The 19,037-nt window shown below is 46.4% G+C and overlaps 1 protein-coding gene across 1 annotated transcript; it reads right to left on the reverse strand.

Moving 5' to 3' along the window:
• Positions 1 to 550: 550 nt before the first annotated feature.
• Positions 551 to 18,547, reverse strand: AK3 (adenylate kinase 3). The gene is made up of 5 exons (XM_046022521.1): positions 18,278 to 18,547; positions 7,957 to 8,076; positions 6,825 to 6,997; positions 6,193 to 6,311; positions 551 to 969 (listed from the first exon to the last, which is right to left on the reverse strand). The coding sequence occupies exons 1-5, from the start codon at positions 18,426 to 18,428 to the stop codon at positions 849 to 851; spliced, it is 684 nt and encodes a 227-aa protein (XP_045878477.1). The 5' UTR covers positions 18,429 to 18,547; the 3' UTR covers positions 551 to 848.
• Positions 18,548 to 19,037: the final 490 nt, after the last annotated feature.

A 19,037-nucleotide genomic window follows, 5' to 3' on the forward strand; every position in this document is an offset into this window, starting at 1 on the left:
ATTCTACTTCTGAGGACCAAGAATGCTTACTTTACTTAGGACCATGGGTTTTCTTTTCTTTTCGTACTTTGTTACTCATCACTCATGAGATCTTACACAGTGATCAAAAAGAGAAACGGGCAAGTAGATCCTAAAGCACATATTTCTTAACCTGAGAATTTTCCTATATGCTGATGTAATATAATTTTATAGCAGACTGAAAATTCTGAGTAAACTGAAGGTTTAACAACACAATAAATACCGTATATATGGCCAAGCTTACAAGTTTCTTAGGGTAAAGGCAGCAGTGAATTTGGATCCTGAAGCTAATCTGCATATCTAGTTGTTTGTTTTCTAGAATTTGAGTATATGTGCTGCCGAAGCGAGCACTGTTTTCTAGAATTTGAAAGACACGGTGTCTCACAAAACCATGTACCACAGTGCTAACAATGCTGGGGTTTTTGGCATCAGTCTACACACATTTCTCTAATAAGATGCTTTACCAAGTGACGTGAAATTTTTTTTTAGCTTTTCCAGAAAAATAAAAATCTTAACCACTTCTGAATAAAAGTTACACTACTACCAACTGCTCTTTTAATTATCCTCTAGAAGATTTTTCCAAAGTTAAGACATCTGATGCTTTTTTAATTGCACGCTGATAGAAGATATCTGGGTAAAACACACTAGACCAAAAGAAGAATCTTGTATCAGACTCATCTGACACATCCTCAGTTTCCAGAATAAAATCAGTGGAAGTGAAACTAGTATAACTGTCAAAAGAATTCACACACGCCAGTCTCAGAACAAGGAGCTTCTGGATGCGCAGGCGAGGAGTCCCTGCTCGCTTTACTGGTCATGTGAACTTTTCCTCATGGAGTAACTGATGCTTTCTGGTTCATCTGTGGAACTTTTGTTTGTAGGAAAGCATAGACATAGGGCCAGATCTTGTCAGTTTCTGTTCCAGAGAAGGTTTCCAACACTCCCTTTTTCCTAAAGATGACAAAAAAATAAACAAAAAAAACACGTCTGACTTTGTCTGATGAGCTCTTTCAAAGTGATTCCCTGCCCCACCCCACCCCGAGACACTACTCAAATCTTGGGTCGTATTAGAATACTTCCAAAATCAAACAGAGTATTAGTCAAATGTTTAACTAGACAGACAAGGCAAAAGTGTCAGAAACAAAATAAAAAATCGGAAGGTGTTACTGCTAACAAAGCCATGCCCCTAAGCAGCATTGTATCATATACTTGTCATAAACCCACACTTTTCTATTTTAATTTTTTTTAAAGTGTTAATTTTTATTTTTTATTTATTTTTTAAAAGATCTTATTTGACAGAGAGAGAGCACAAGTAAGCAGAGCATCAGGCAGAGGGAGGGAGAAGCAGGCTCCGCTGAGCAGGGAGCCCGATGTAGAGCTCCATCCCAGGACCCTGGGATCATGACCTGAGCCAAAACCGAGAGTCAAACGCTTAACTGACTGAGTCATCCAGACACCCCAACAGTGGGAGTTACTTAAAATTAAGTCCTAATTAATCTCTTAATTAGTCTCTCCAAATTTTATAAGGTATCATAGAGGAATGCTTTTGTCCTCAGGGAAGCCTCTGAAAATCAAGTGAAAGCTTGCAGAGCAAAGACTGATTCTGTTTGTGGAAAGAAATCAGCGTTCCTCCGGTGCTCTTGGGCACACTTACAGACACTGTGTGTGAGTTGGGGGAGGATGGCAAGCAGGAGGAGGAATGCCAGAACCTCTGGAGGGAGAGTGTGTTCTGAAAAGCAGCCCTGGGATTCTGATTCTGCTCATCACCTTACCCCCACGGGTAGAGACATTGGCAGTTGGTGTGGCAGCAACCCATACCAGTCTGCCTTGGGGAAAAATGGAGAAACACAATAGGAGACACCATAAAAACAGTTTTTATTGCCATTTCCCTCAAAATTTGAAAGAGGAAAAAAATAAAGCTAAGCAAAAAGCAGGAAGCATAATCAAGTATTAGGAAGTGGTCTTGCAAGTGGGTAAGCAGACAAAGCCTAGGGTGTCTGATGGGCCCCGTGTTTGGAAGCCTACTACCAGTTTGGAGATCCGGGCTGTTACTTTACTTTCAAACATACAGTGTTATCAATGAAATAAGGAATCTGAGCTCTAGAAAGGATTACGTTTTTATATTTAAAACACTGAGCACACACTCAGTAAGCAGTCCTATTTTGCAACTGACCATTTCTGTAAGCCACAGGACACAAGTGAATCTAAAATCTAGGTTTACCATTGCAAGCCAATGCCTTTCTCTACTGATCACAGACTGTGCTTACTAGACCCCCAAATCCACATCATCATTTTTTTAAAAAACTCTTCTCCCCCACCCGCTGTGTGGGGCTTGAACTCAGGACCCTGAGATCAAGAGTCGTGTGTGCTCCACCCACTGAGCCAGCGAGGCGCTCCTCACATCATCATCTTCTGTTAAGAATCACTTAACAGTGATCCTCAAGCCACAAGGAAGTCGTCGTGTGGAATGTTCCGAGGGCCAGCACAGCTTGCCCATAGGTCACCACTGCATCTCTGCGGTAAGGACCTGTAAAATGAATCTATACAAAGAACTTATAGAGCATAGAAAGAGATGCCATTTCATCATTGACTTTGTTCTCTGAAGAGCAATCCCGAGCTGGAAGGAAGCACCATAATGCTTTGCAAGATCGTGTCTCAGCTCAAACCGAGAAAACCTGCACCCTGAGAGGATTTACTGTTGGACCCAGATGTGTTGTGTGGTCAAGTCTAAGAAACACATGGTCTAAGTGTGAGACTCCGGAAACGCCTGAAGGAGGCACAAGGGTTCTGAACCTTTCAAATGGCATGGAGGAGATAGGGAACCCTGAGAATGTCTGGAATGGCATACCCAAATTGAGTAAAGTCCGTTTGACGCTATATTCCAAACGGGGGGGGGGAAAGATCTTTACTTCATGTCATCGGATGACGCGACAACCGAAGGAGGGGTCTGCAGGTGATACTGATTTAACACGGACCCGTGGATGGCGCCAGTCAGCTGGGAGCGGCTCTTAAACAAGAGGCGTCTCACCCAGACTGAAAGAGCATTTGTGCAAGTCGAGAGCATGGAATCACAAGATGCTGTCGTTTTTGAGAACTCTGATATGCGCTGAAAACAAAATAGATCTCCGGGTGACTATGCGATGTATTTATAGGGCTGCTGCTGTAGATAGGGACCCGGGATCTTTCTTCTCCCTCTAAATGTGTAATGTTCCTTATCAGGAGGATTTATTTTGCTAAACAGTTTGCTAACATATTACTCAAATTACAAAAAAAACCCAAAAAACCCCAAAACCAAAAAACCCAAACCCTGTTTTTGTTTCTTTTGAATATGGTGTTTAAAATAGAAGTGCAGGGGCGCCTGGGTGGCTCAGTGGGTTAAAGCCGCTGCCTTCGGCTCAGGTCATGATCCCAGGGTCCTGGGATCGAGCCCCACGACTGGCTCTCTGCTCCGCAGGGAGCCTGCTTCCTCCTCTCTCTCTGCCTGCCTCTCTGCCTAGTTGTGATTTCTGTCAAATAAATTAAAAAAAAAAAATTTAAAATAGAAGTGCAAAGTCCCAAGTGAGTACATTACTGAGGGCGCAAGTGCGGGAACCTATCCGATCTGAAAGCTGTCCCTGGATGGACATTTGTCATTTTCATTTCTCTGTATTAAAACCAGCCTCACCTACAGGTCCCCGTAAGACTAACCACCTCGGGCTGTTTGTTAGCACAGACCTAATCACTCTGTCTCACTGCTGAAATGCTAAATGTCTTAAAATGTTTTAAACTAACAATGCTGATTACCACTGAAACTGCTGCAAATACCACTTTTCAGTTTTTGGATAAGCCCAGCCTTAGCTCTACATGCCAGAGTTTAGAAGGAAAACTTCAATTCATGGCAAGAGGGAGCAAAAGCTGGAAGCCTGGACAGACTAGGGTTTCTCCTGGGGCGCCTGGGTGGCTGAGTTGGCTAAGCGTCTGCCTTCAGTTCAGGTCATGATCCCAGAGTCCTGGGATCGAGTCCTGCCATCAGACTCCCTGCTCAGCCGGGAGTCTGCTTCTCCCTCTGCCCTTCCCTCCCCTTGCTCGTGCTCTTTCTCTCTCTCAAATAAAATCTTAAAAAACAAACAAAAAAACTAAAGTATCTCCTAAGATAGGGACCTGGATCATAACACTTCCTCTCGGCAGCCTTCCCAACTCCTCCTGGAGAGAAATAACCCCCATTTCTGCTGGTGTGAGCTGGTTACCTCTAAGAATAGCCTTGCACTGTTCAGATCAGCCCAGCAACAACGCACTCTCCCTTCTGATTCCTTTCGAGTGGGTAACAAAACTGTGTTTGCGAAACAACACCTTCACCAAAATCGATCTGTGAGATTGTGTGGAACTCTCCCCACTCCCCAGCTTCCAGGATGGACGTGAGCAGAGGGAATGGGTGCTGACTCCAAACTCTTCCTGGCAAACAGGCCCTCTTTTCTGCTCAGTAGCTGAAGTGGTAAGAGACAAGCTGGGATGCTGGGGGGCTCACACAGGGACAGCCCAACAGATTGAAGCCAACACGGAAAAGGAGCTGACCGTGACCCAGGCTGGAGGACGCCCTCTGAACACTTGGACCCAGGGTCTACCTTTGGACTGTGTAGTCAGAATTAATTCCCCTTTGTTGAGGTTAGTGTGAATGAGCTCCTGACTGATAGGAGCACAGATCCCATGGTATGGAAACTACGATTTGCCCAGCTCTCTGCCTCACCCTGGGGTGTGAGGTGCAATTTCCTGGGGCCTGGCCTTGACCCGTGTGGACCCGTGTCCGCAGAGTAAATAAAAACAGCAGCTACCACTGAGTGATTTATTGGTGCTGGGGCTGCGGTAAGCCTTTATGTGGATTCTCTCAATCCCCTTTACAGCACTATGCAGGAGGAACTGTTTAATACTGCTCTGGACTTCACACGTGACGAAACTGTGGCACAAAGGTTGAATGAAGACCGTGCCCAGGGCCACACACACAGCTGGTCACCTGCAGAGCCAAGCTCGTTACAGAAACCACAGACTCAGGGTAACAGCCACTGGAGAAAGTGAATTGCCAACTCCCCCGTAATTTCACTGTCCAGAAAGTACTACTCTAGAACAGTTTGGAGACGATGGCTTCAGAGGTCACGGCATGTGTACCCGTCACACCACCCCCGGTGGCAGCCCACGATGACACAGCGCTCACTCTGCGTCAGACCCAGTTCTAGGAGTCCCTTCCAGGAACACACTCTTTCAACCCTCTATCCTTACCCCCAGTTAAGCAAGAGGTTAAGACGGAGTTAACCAACAATGAACTGGGATTTGAACTTGGGCAGTCAGGATCCAAGACCTGCTCCAACCACATTATCGGGCGGTCTTGACACAGAATCACTGTTCAGTTAGTGAATGTTATTAAGGGAAAGGGGGATGCAGTCCCTCCTCCATGAACAGAGGTCAGGACTGAGCAGGCAGACTGCACTGAGCCAAACAATTATTCACCATTGTTCCCATATTTGTTGGGGGAAACAAATTCCCGAACAAGCAGACAAAATTGTGTTCAAATACAAGTTCTAAAGACTAGTAGCCAAATAAAGGATCTGAGGCTAGGCTGCCATTTGAGGCTTCTGTGCCTCTAATGACACGGGTGGCGGGCATTAGCCGACCTGCCTCCCCACCATCCACAGCAGCCTTCCCTCTACCCAACAGTAGACTCTGGGGGGATTCCCCACTCCAGAGGGTGACTAACCAGCCTATTCCCTCCCAACCAGGAGCTGGTTCCAGAACGGGCAGTAACCTAGGCCTACAACAATCAGTACAAGGCATTCCCGACCCACAGGGGCTGGTTTGTGTCGGCGCTACCGTCGTGACATGTGGGGCTTTGTTCACTTGGGGGAATGCTGACCCCTCAGCGCCCGCCCGTTCCCGGCAGCCGTGTGCAACCCGGCAGGGAGTCTAAGGACACAGCCAATGCAAAGCTCAAAGTACGGCAAAACTCTGACCAAACCTAGTGGGGATTGAAGCCCCGTCAACCTTCTGGAATTCTCTGTTCCATAAACTAATATGCTTCCCACACTGTTTAAACCAATTTGAATCAGATCTTCTGGTGTTTTGCATTTCAGCTTTAAAGCACGGATAATCAAAACCTAACTTAGTGCTTCATCATGCAAGAGAAGCTCTGAAAAGTGACCAACTCACTGGTAATATTCCAGGACCGGCTGAGTTTGGACTTCATAAGCCTTCAGTCTCTTGACAACTGTCTCTGGCTTGTCATCGTCACGCTGAATGAGAGGCTCCCCAGTCAGGTCATCGATGCCCTAAATAGGAGTTACAAGAGGCTGGGATCAAACGTCTTGTCTTCGAAGCGTGTTTTTAGACATCCCTCTGCAGGCACCAAGCACACAAGTGTGCTTCTAAGTAAACAGAACCAAATCCAAACACAGATCACCACGACACAGAGCCCTGAGAACCTAGGTCTTTGCCGGTATCAGTCCTTAGAGTTAAAAGGTTTCCTAAAAGCAGCCTCTCAATCATCTCAGATGTATACAAGATGACTCAGCGAAAGCCTGGGAATCCCACCTGTAACCCCTACATGAGCCACAGCCGTCACTAATCCTTCTCACCCCAACTCCTAGCACACTTCCCGGCAGGCTTCTGAGTGAGTAACAAACCCCCATTGTTCCCGTGGATTCCTGGACAGACAAGCCGAGCACCCCGGACTGGTCCACAGCACCACGTGACCTGAGAACATTCCCCAAGGAGCAGATGTCCTAACACGTCTGCGAGAGCAAAAGGAGTCAAAGGCCGTCTGTGCCAACACAGTGACTCACCACAGCTTTGGGAGGGTTGAATTCGATGTTGTAGACGCGACCGCTGGCTGGATGAATCCAGCGCGCAGTGAGACGCTGCTTGATGACCTCGAAGGGCACGTTCAGATTAATCACTGTGTCTATCTGATAAGCTCTATCCAGGGCTTCTGCCTGTGGAAGTGTCCTTGGAAAACCTTTACGAATTAAAGAAAAAAAAGAAGAAGAAGAAGAAGAAAGGAAGGTGGGGGGGGAAGAGGATTAATGAATGATGGACAATCTGAAAAAAAGCAGGAAGGCGGGGCAGGCGGATCAGAGCTGTAGGGCAGCTGTGATGGTGGTTAATTTTATGCGTCGACTTGACTGGACCCATGGGATGCCTGGATACTGGTCAGACATTATTTGGGGTCTGTCCGTGGGGCTGTTTTTAGGTGAGAGTGACATTTAAATCAGGAGACTGAGTAAAGCAGATTGTTCTTCCTGATGTGGGTGGGCCTCCCCTAATCCGGGGAAGGCCTGGACAGACCAGAAGGGCTGACCCTCCCCCCAGTAAGGGGGAGTTCCTCTGCCTGACTGCCCTGAGCTGAGATACTCAAAAGTCTGAGGCTTTTCCCACCTCAGACTCAAACGGAAGCCAGCTCTGCCTGGGTCTGAAGCCCGCTGGCCTTCAGACTGGAGCCTGACTGACCACCCAGCAGTTTTCTGGGCCTCTGGCTTGCACACTCATCCTGAAGATCTCGGGATCTGTCAGCCTCCATCATCCTGTGAGCCACTTCCTTACAATAAATACCTCTCTCTCCAAAAACTAAAAATCAACCTCTCCTCAAGGATCCCACCGCAGCTCTGGCTGGGGAAAAAGTTTATAGCTGACTACAAATTACTTTCCACCCTTCCTTCTCCCTCCTCATAAAATATCCTCCGAGGAGGGGGAAGGAACGAGTCACAGCTGAAGCGAGTGTAGGAATCATACGGTCCACCGCTGCCTTTTGCTTCAGGGGAAGAAGCCGGCCCAGAGAAGGGGACTGGCTGGAGGCCTCAGGGTGGTGAATGGTGGCACTCAGGCCCCCCAGCCACCAGATGTGTGTGTGGCCACGAGATGCCCTTGCTCTGCCCACATGCATCATCCCGCCGGCTGAGATGCTCTGACAGCACGTACCATCCAACAGCCAGCTGTGCTGCGTGAGTGTCTTCAGCTCATGAAGGGCCAGCCGAGTCATGACATCATCCGGGATGAGCTTCCCTTGGTCAATGAACGTCTTGGCTAACACACCAATTTCTACAGCAGAAGAGGGAGGGAAGCACCTCTCAGCAAGCGTACTTGTCTCACCCCGTTCCAGGCCCCGAGCAAACCACCAGCCTGGAGAGGACCTCCGGACGGCACCGGCATATAAAAATGTGCACTGTCAACTTTTGTGATAAAAACAGAAGTTACAGGGCACCTGGGTGGCTCAGTGGGTTCAAGCCTCTGCCTTCGGCTCAGGTCATGATCCCAGGGTCCTGGGATCGAGTCCTGCGTCAGGCTCTCTGCTCGGTGGAGAGCCTGCTTCCTCCTCTCTCTCTGCCTGCTTCTCTGCCTACTTGTGATCTCTGTCTCTCAAATAATTAAAAAAAAAAAACAAAACAGAAGTTACTAAACAATCTATACCTATTTCAAATTCCCAATTTATAAAAATATGTAAACGCAAATGTAGGGACAGAAAAAATAATAAAAGTTACCGACACCAGGTTAACAGCCATCACCTCTGTGCGACAGAAGTGGTTTTTTAAATCTATCTGCACTATTCTGTATTCTGGCAAATTTTCTAATCAGAAAAATGTACAGGATACTAGAAATTATTTTCTTTTTAAGTAAGGACCTGAAGTAGTCATTATTTATAAGTGGCTCAGCGTAAGTGCTGGCTATCATGTTACTGTAGAGGTTTTTCTAATCCTCTACAATAGACGCAGCTGTCACAATTCCGTTTCTGGCCAGATTAGCAGAGTGTTCATAGTACGTTTTACGGAATGCCCTGGAAAAGATTTAATGGACAGTTTAAAAGTTTACTCACAATCTGATGTCATTCTTACCCAACAATATTTTGATTTGTTCATCAGTTTTTTTTTTTGTTTTTTTGTTTTTTAAAGATTTTATTTATTTATTTGACAGAGAGATCACAAGCAGGCAGAGAGGCAGGCAGAGAGAGAGAGAGAGGGAAGCAGGCTCCCCGCCGAGCAGAGAGCCCGACGCGGGACTCGATCCCAGGACCCCGAGATCATGACCCGAGCCGAAGGCAGCGGCCCAACCCACCGAGCCACCCAGGCGCCCTGTTCATCAGTTTTCATCAAACTATTTAAACTGTATTCATTAGGAATTGTGATACTATTGTAATCTATGTGTATATAGGGTTGTTTTGTTGTTGGGTTTCTTTTTTTTTTAAGATTTTATTTATTTGACAGAGAGAGATCACAAGTAGGCAGAGAGGCAGGCAGAGAGAGAGAGAGAGGAGGAAGCAGGCTCCCCGCCGAGCAGAGAGCCCGATGTGGGACTCGATCCCAGGACCCTGAGATCATGACCTGAGCGGAAGGCAGAGGCCCAACCCACTGAGCCACCCAGGCGCCCCTTGTTGTTGTTTTTTTAAGTAAGCTCCACACCCAATGTGGGGCTTGAACTCACAACCCCAAGGTCAAAAGTTGCACGTCTACCAACTGAGCCAGCCTGGCGCTCCTGGTGTATGTATAGTTTTATGTCCTTTTTTCATTTAGCATTATTTTGTAAACATTTTTCAGTGATTATATATAGTCATTTTTGGTTAACTGTATAACACTCCATCAACATATACCCAAGTTTGATATATAAAACATTATCACAGCGGGACTGTTGGACATTTAAATTATCTAAATTGGTCTTGGTTTTGCCCTAGTCCTGCTACTTTTGAAGATCTTAACACCCTTTCTTCTTTTTTCTGTTTTTTGAATTTTTTTTTAAAGATTTTATTTATTTATTTGATAAAGGTTTCAAGTAGTGGGGAGAGGCAGGCAGAGAGAGAGAGAGGAGGAAGCAGGCTCCCTGCTGAGCAGAGAGCCACATGCGGGGCTTAATCCCAGGACCCTGAGATCATGACCTGAACTAAAGGCAGACGCTTAACCCACTGAGCCACCCAGGTGCCCCATGTTTTTTGAATTATTTCTGATGGATAACTTCCTAGGAGTCAGATTAAAAGGTCAAAGTATATGACTGTTTCCCTAATTCTTGGTATAAACTGCCACACTGAATTCAGAACAGATACTAAATTGTCATATGCATGAAACTTCGGGTTTTCACTAAGCACATTAACTGCCTGGAATTGACAGGCATGGGCCAGGGGTCGAAGACTGAATCAGGAAGAGGGCCTGGTTCCCGGGACAGTACTCAGGAACCTTTCGATACAATACCCCACTGTAAAGGGGCACATACTTAGTACGGGTGCACCTCTCTGTCGCTTTGACCAGGATCTGACCACTGCTCCGGGGAAGCAGAGGTCAGCCTCACCACCAGTGTTTGGGGGAAAAGAATGTAAAAACTTGCACTGCTTCAGGGCTGAGTCCCTAAAATGGGGACCGGCCCCTTTGCTCACCTCTCACTCTTTAGGCCAAGCCCTCGTGTAGGTCCCCAACTGATGACATCAAAGGGACTGAGAGGATGGGGCTTATTTTAAACGTTCTGAATTTCAGCAGTATAAGAAGAGCATTAAGAAAAGATCATCTGGGGGCGCCTGGGTGGCTCAGTGGGTTAAGCCGCTGCCTTCAGCTCAGGTCATGATCTCAGGGTCCTGGGATCGAGTCCCGCATCTGGCTCTCTGCTCAGCGGAGAGCCTGCTTCCTCCTCTCTCTGCCTGCCTCTCTGCCTACTTGTGATCTCTTTCTGTCAAGTAAATAAATAAAATCTAAAAAAAAAAAAAAAAAAGAAAGAAAAGATCATCTGATCTTGCCACTTCTGCTCAACATTGTATCAGAGATTCTCGCCAGGGCCCGTAGTCCAGAAAAAGAAATTAAAGGCATCCAGAAACGAAGAAGTGAAACTATCCCTGTTTGCAGAAGAGATGATCTTCTGTACAGAAAACCCTAACGCACTGAAAGAACCAGAACTCATGAGTTCCGCAGAGTTGTAGCACACAAGATCAATAAACAAAAAATGTAGCCTTGAACAGTCTGAAAAATAAAATTAAGAAAACAATTCCCTTCACAATTACATCAGAATATAAAAATAAAAATCTCAGCAATACATTTTTAAAAAGAAGTGTAACCATCTGAAAACTCCAACATTGTTGAAAGAAATTAAAGACCTAACTACATGGAGAAACATCTCATATTCATGGATTAGAAAAGTTAATATTAAGATGGAAGTAGTCAGGGCGCCTGGGTGGCTCCGGGGGTTAAAGCCTCTGCCTTCAGCTCAGGTCATGATCTCGGGGTCCTGGAATCTCTGCTCATTAGGGAGCCTGCTTCCCCTACTCTCTCTGCCTGCCTCTCTGCTCACTTGTGATCTCTGTCAAATAAATAAATCTTAAAAAAAAAAAAAAATAAAAGGATGGAAGTAGTTTCGGGACACCTGAGTGGCTCAGTGGGTTAAGCATCTGAGTTCAGCTTAGGTCCTGATCCCAGGGTCCTGGGACCCAATCCCTGCATCGGGCTCCTTGCTCAGGGGGGGAGTGTGCTTTTCCCTCTGCCCCTGCCTTCTGCTCCCCCTGCTTGTGTGCTCTTCCCCCCCCTCTCCCGGACAAATAAATAAATAAAATAGTTAAATAAATAAATAATAAGATGGAAATAGTCTCCAAAAATTCCTAACAGATTTAAAGCAATCCTATCAAAATCCCAGCTGGTGTCTTTGCAGAAACTGAGAAACTGATCCTAAAAGTCATATGAAAAAGCAAAGGACCCAGAACAGCTGAAACAATCTTGAAAAAGAACAAAGTTGGAGGACACATGCTTTGGATTTCAGACCATCAATCAAGAATGTGCAGTACTGGGATAACAGTAGATACACAGATTAATGAACAGAATTGAAACTCCAGAAACAACCGGTTTTCAACGAGGACACCAAGACAATTCAGTGGGGGAAAGAATACTCTTTTCAACAAGTAGTGCTGGGACAGCTGGCTATCCAGACCAGAGAGACTAAAGCAGGACCTCAACCTCACACTGTATGTAAAAATTAGTATCAATCACAGATCTTAGGGTAAGAGCTAAAACTACAAAACTCTTAAAAGAGAACATAGGCATAAATCCTCATGACTATTCATCAGGCAATGGTTTCTTAGACATGAGGCCAAAAGCACAATCAACAAAAGAAAAAACAGATGCACTGCATTCATTAAAATTAAAAACCACAAAGAACATATGAAATGGTGAGTGCTATGAAGTGTGTAAGCCTGACATTCACAGACCTGTAACCCTGGGGCAAATCATACATTATATATGTTAATAAAAATAAAAATTAAAAAAACCACAAAGAACACCACAAAAGTGAAAAGACAATCCATTGAAGGGAAGAAAATGTTTGTAAATTCTTTATCTGATAAGGAATTTGTATTTAGAGTATCTAAAGAATTCTTAACAACAACAAAAGACATAACCCTTACAAAATAAAAACCCATTTTTAAAAACGGGCAAAGGATCTGAGTGCAAAAAGCAGATATACCAAAGACCAATAAGCCCATGGAAAGATGTTCAACCTGACTAGTCATTAAGGAAATACAAATGGAAACGACAATGAGATACCATTTCACACTCACCAGGATGACTATAATCAAAGAGACAGATAATAACAAGAACAGGCAAGAATGTTAAGAAATGGAAACTCCTCTCTATTGCTGGGAGGGTTTTCAATGCTGGAGCCAAACTGGAAAAATACTGTGGCAGTTTTCAAAAATGTTAAAAAGTTACCACCTTACCTAGCAACTGCATGTCATGCCAAGGTGTACACACACACACACATACCACATCCAAGACAAATTAAAAGACATGTACACAAAAACTTGTACATAAGAGCCAAAAAGTGGAAACTCAAATGTCCGCCAAGTGAGGAATGTATAAATAAAATGTGAAGTGTCTAGACAAAATTATACCACTGAGCCATACAAAGAAATGAAGTACTGGTATCTCTTACAAAGTGTAGGAACTTGAAAACAAGTCCACCAACTCACGAATGGATAAATAAAATCTGCTACATCCATTTGATGAAATACCACTCAGCAATAAAACGGATGGAGAACCAACACACACTACAACACGGGTGAACCTTGAAAACGTCAAGCTAAGCGAAAAGAAGTGGACACAAAAGACCACATACCGCATGGGTCCGTTCATCTGAAATGTTCAGAAGAGGCAAATCAATAGAGGCAGAAAGTAGATTGGGGTTGCCAGGGGCTCAGGTTGGGGAGTGGAAGGGAGACAGGAGTGGCTACTAATGGGTATGAGGTTTCTTTAGGGGGTAATGAAAATGTTCTAAAATTGACAATGGTAATGGTTCCACGACTCTGGGTGTATATTAAAGTCCAATAAATTGCAAACTTCAAATGGGTAAAATAGAAGGTACATGAATTACATCTCAATGAGCCTATTAAAAATGAGGCAATCCTTACGAAAAGCACTATTATGAAAGGAACAGTACAGTATGCCTGTTTGCTGTCATTTATGTAAGAGAAAAACAGTAAAGAACAGGTAACATTTGGTTGTGTACACATGAAATAGCTCTAGAAGGATTTTTCAGTAAATGCCCTTTTAAACTTTTTTGGAATTCCAAACCATGTAAATGTACTGCCTCTTATAAATTAGGGCTTGGGGGTTTTTTGCCTTTACAAAAATAATTGGCCCTACTGTCAAAACCATTCGGGATGCCTGTGCTGCGCAGGTGTACATGATAAAAGTTTTGTTAGGGAATCCTGGGAGCTGACTAGCCTGAGACTCTATCATCTACCAAGTTCAACTTCCCCAACGTACAGATGAGCACAAAGGACATCGGAAAGGATCAGCTATCTAGTGCACGGTTCAGTCTCTGAGAAGCGCTAAACCACAAGGCAGTTTCTCAAACTTTGGGCAATCCCACAGCAACTTCACTATTTCTGCCACAGCCAGAACACTGCCAGACCAAAAGCGACGCAGCTTTTCAAATTCACGAATTCTGATGTTCATAAAATGAAGTTTTGGTGTGCTCACTGCTTTTCAAATAGCCTTCGAAATAAAGAGATTAAACAGTTGTGCCCACCAAAAATGACCTCCTGACCGTCAACACTGCATCAGCGAAGTGTCTAACTGGTGCTCCAGGGGACCCGGGTGTTCACCCGTCTCCGGGTAACTGCTGTTGACAAATGAGGGAGTTTTTCAACCCCTCCTGCACTCAGTTGCTCATCTTTAAACCAGCGGGCTGCCCTAACGTCTTAAGAGTTAGGCTCCAGCCTCTTGACCCCGGGTCCGTGCCCGTCACCATGACTCCACATCTGGTCTTGCCAACAGGCAGCCTCGTGTGTCCAGTGTCCTTGTCCCATCCTCCGGGTTGATTTTTAAGCTTTAGCTCTAAAATACGGCTCTAGGTTATAAAACACAGCACCGTCATGAAATAGAGGCTGGAGAGTAAGCCAGTGCCCTCCTTCTTCAACCCTATTTGACAGGACCACGTTTACAGAAACGCCGCACTCAGGATTTCATACTGGAAGGAAGGAAGCAGGGATGCTGCCAAGTGTCCATGAACAAAGACGGTCATAACAGTATTTATTATAGCAAAGAATGGTTAACAACATAAATGTCCAATGACAGGAAAAGGTTAAAATTAAATGTCATTTTTGGGGGAGCCTGGGTGACTCAGTCGGTGAAGCTTCTGCCTTCGGGTCAGGTCGCGATCCCGGGGTTCTGGGATGGAGCCCCACACCAGGCTCCCTGCTCGGCGGGAAATCTACTTTCCACCTCCCTCTGCCTGTGCCTTCCCCCCACTTGTGCCAATGCTTGTTCCCTCTGTCAAGTAAATGAATAAAATCTTTAAAAATCTATAAATAAAAAAATTAAATATCATTTTTGCGACTGCCTCATGGTGTGTGGAAGAAAAAAGCATCTAAGGCACTAAAGGGTTAATTGTTATTGTCTCCCAGTGGTGGAATTATGAGGATTTTAATTCTCATGACACGTTTTCTACATTGATAAGAAATATACTTTATTTTTAGTATCAAAAAACATGAAACAGTATTTTAAGATTTTATTTATTTATTTGACAGAGAGATGACAAGTAGGCAGAGAGGCAGGCAGAGAGAGAGGGGTGAAGCAGGCTCGCTGCCAAGCAGAGAGCCCAATGCGGGGCTCGATCCCGGAACCCCGGGATCATGACCTGAGCCGAAGGCAGAGGCTTTAACCCACTGAGCCACCCAAGTGCCCCTTAAACAGTATTTTTTAATAGAAGACTACAATGCTTTTTCGGCTCTGATCCTGAGGGAAATATCCAATTCCACTAAAAAACAAAAGAACAATAACAACAACAACAAAAAAAAACAGAAGAGAAAAATGTTAGAAGAGAAAAATATTTATTGAGAATATATTCTTAGTCCTGAGATACAGAACATCTGTAATAACAATCTTCTGATATCTCCCTAAACTCTACTTTGTTTTCTTTGTTAAAGAACTGCTGTTTTTAAAGACCTTTTAGAGAAGGAGCAGGCGCCTGAGGCTGAGGCGAGCTGGACTTCTTGCCAAGGGATGTTCCCCTCTGGTCCCTCCAGCCTCCCTTTCTCCACGAGGAGTCAGAAAGAGAACAGTGGGCCTGTCTGGGGATATTAAGGATAAGCAGGGCATTGTTTCTTAATTTTGAAAGAAGTTTACTTCATTGGCTTTCAATTTAATTTTTAAAAATGCTTGGGTGAGCCTGGTGGTGGGTATTAAGGAAAGCAGGTATTGCGTGGAGCACTGGGTGTGGTGCATAAACAATGAATCTTGGAACACTGAAAAAATAAAATTAAAAAAAAAATGCTTTATGTTTTCACAAATCAATGGAATCTTAGCTTCTGCTGAAAGTGTTCTTTAGGGGCTCCTGGGTGGCTCAGTGGGTTAAGCCTCTGGCTCCGGCTCAGGTCCTCATCTCAGCTTCCTGGGATCAAGTCCCACATCAGGCTCTCTGCTCAGCAGGGAGCCTCCTCCCCCCACCCACCTGCCTCTCTGCCTACTTGTGCTCTCTGTCAAATAAATAAAATCTTAAAAAAAAAAAAAGAAGTGTTCTTTAACCACACAGTGATACCTCACTGCTCAGTTATTTTTCAGAGAATCTCTTAGGCATTCTTTAAGCCTTCCTGCTTTACATAAACTTACCCCCACCAGGTGCCAGGTTGGAGGCTGTTTACTGTTACCAAACTACTTAAGAATGTTGCATCAAGAACATTTAGCAAGCGGGCCAAACAATTTAACCTTCTGAAGAAGTGTTAACTGACCACAGAATACCGTATACACTGTATGTTTCTTTAAAGATCGATGTTAGAAGAGAAAAATAAAAGTACTCATTTGCTAGACTCCGTGCCGTGCGGATTGAAGAACTCCAAGAGACAAACTAAAACCACTGAAGTGGTTCTTTTTCTCCCTTGTATTTTTTTTTTAATTTTTTTTGACAGATATAGATCACAAGTAGGGAGAGAGGTAGGCAGAGAGAGAGAGAGGAGGAAGCAGGCTCCCCGCCAAGCAGAGAGCCCGATGCGGGGCTCGATCCCAGGACCCTGGGATCATGACCTGAGCGAAAGGCAGAGGCTTTAACCCACTGAGCCACCCAGGCGCCCCTCCCTTGTATTTTAAAACAGACAAAAACCCCACCTAGAAATGATCTAGATTCAGCAAACAGATGCCTATACAACCATGAACAGGATGCAATGGATTTTTATGTTCTGATGTGGAAAAATATCCTAGATACAAAGTGAAAATACGCTCGTGCAGAATACATACATAGTATGATTGCATACTGCACAAAGTAAGGACGAGATCCGTGTGTGTGTTTGTACACAAATACACATTTTTTTTTTTTAAAGATTTATTTATTTGACAGATAGAGATTACAAGTAGGCAGAGAGGCAGGCAGAGAGAGAGAGGAGGAAGCAGGCTCCCAGCCAAGCAGAGAGCCCGATGCGGGGCTCGATCCCAGGACCCTGGGATCATGACCTGAGCCGAAGGCAGAGGCTTTAACCCGCTGAGCCACCCAGGCGCCCCACAAATACACATTTTTAAAAGGAAACACAGGTCCTGTTCCCCTGTGAAGAACTGGACTGAGGCAGGGAACCAGAGAGGGCTTTCCTTTTCATTTCAAGTACTCTGTCCTTTTTTCCAATCCTTTTTTCACCTTGTGCAGGCATTACTTCTAAACTTTTTTTTAAAAGGAGGTTCAAAATGAGTTCTGTTTTGGAAAATAAAGGTCAATGCCTTTGAGGAAAAACGTCTCATCTTACTGTTGACTTCTTAAAAACAGCTTTTTTGGGGCCTTGGTTGGCTCTGACGGTAAGTGTGAGACTCTTGATCTCAGATCTCCCTGTTGTGAGTTCAAGCCCCACGCTGGGTGTAAGAATTACTTCAAAAACACATTTTAAAATCATTATTAGAAAATTAAAAAAAATAAAAACAGCTTTCTTAACATATAATTTCCTTAACATAAAATTCATCCATTGTAAAGTACAGAGTTTGTTGACTGGATTTCGTGCTGAGTTTTAAGAATTTATTTGGCATGAGAAACAAAACAGGCGGGGGCCTGGGTGGCTCAGCTGGTTGAGCGACTGCCTTTAGCTCAGGTCATGATCCTGGAGTCCGTAAATCGAGTCCCGCATCGGGCTCCCTGCTCGTGACCCCTCTCATGCTCGCTCGCTCTCAAATAAATAAATAAAATCTTTAAAAAAAATTAAGAAAAAAAAGAAACAAAACTGTCTTTCATACAACTATGCACAAGAATAGTTTTCCTGTCTAAGAAATCTCTGGGGTATCGAAGTTCTAAGCCAATTTTGTGACTGCAGCGAGCACAAATAATACCCGGCCTCCAGATTATGGCAGAACGGGCGGATCCAGAAAATCCTCGCGTTTAAACAAAGCAAAAGGAGGCGCAAACCCTTCAGGTCAAACTTCAGCTCTCCGGGTGAAAGGGCACGTGGAGAACCGGCTACAGATCCTCAGGGAGCAGAGCGACTGGACCGGGACGTGCCTCTCAAACGAAGCCCCGCAGTTTACTCCAAACTCTGAACTTCGAACTCGTCCTAATTCTCCAGTGTTTTCTCCCAATGACCCGCCCAAAGCTGCCCCGGAGCCTGGAGCTTTCGGGGCGCGATTGCTCAGCTGCCCAAGGTCTCTCCCCTGGGCGGCGGGAGGGGGATCCCGCCTCCGCATCCCTGGACCCGCATCCCTGGACCCGCACCCCGGGCCCCGCATCCCGGGGCCCCACTTTCCCCAGACCCGCATTCCCGCCCGCAAATCCCGGCCCGGGCGACGGCGCTCCGCCGCCCCCCGGCCCCGGCTCCCACCTGTGCCCCGAAGCATGTTGTCTCGGAGCAGGTCCCCGCTGGAGAGGTGCTTCAGCGCGAAGTGTTTGGTGATGCGCGACGACACCGTGCCCTTGCCCGAGCCCGGCGCCCCCATGATCACCGCGCGCAGCAGCCGCGCCGACGCCCCCATGGCGGGAGGGAGCGGCCGGGCCGCGCGCGCTGGGGTCTCCGGCCTGGCTGCGCGCTCGCCCGGCTGCGAGGTGCGGCTGCGAGGTGCGGGGCGGCCGGCAGGCTGCGCAGCGCGCTGGAGGCGGGCGCGGCGCCCAGGCGTTCCCGGAAGTGAGGCGACGGCCACCGCGGCCGCCCCGCCCGCCGGCTCCCGCGCCCCCTGCCCGCGCCCCGCCCGCGCCCGCCGCGCCTGCGCCCCTCGGCGCCTCCTACCGCGGCCCGGCGCCCCTCCGCGCCCGCTCGCCCGCCTTCGCCGCGGGCCCCGGAGGCCTCCTCGGCGCCCCGTTCATTCCCTCCCCCCCGCCTCCCTCGGGTCCGTCCTGCCCAGGCGCTCCCTCGTGCCGCTCCCAAGCCCTGCGCCCCCCTCGCCGCCAGTCCCGGGTCCCCAGGCCGTCCCCTCCTCCCCCCGTGCTGCTGGGCGACCTCTCCTCCTGTCTTGCTGGCGCGCGGGCTTGGGAGGTACGTTTGAATCTGGTGGAATCGCCGTGCGTGACCGTGGTCGTTCCCCCTCCTGTCACCGGAGGGCACGGCGGCTGCAGTTCAGCGAGCTGCTGGGAGTCCCGTCTCCGGA

Source organism: Meles meles, chromosome 11 (assembly GCF_922984935.1).
Source record: "Meles meles chromosome 11, mMelMel3.1 paternal haplotype, whole genome shotgun sequence".
Lineage (NCBI taxonomy): Eukaryota > Metazoa > Chordata > Mammalia > Carnivora > Mustelidae > Meles > Meles meles.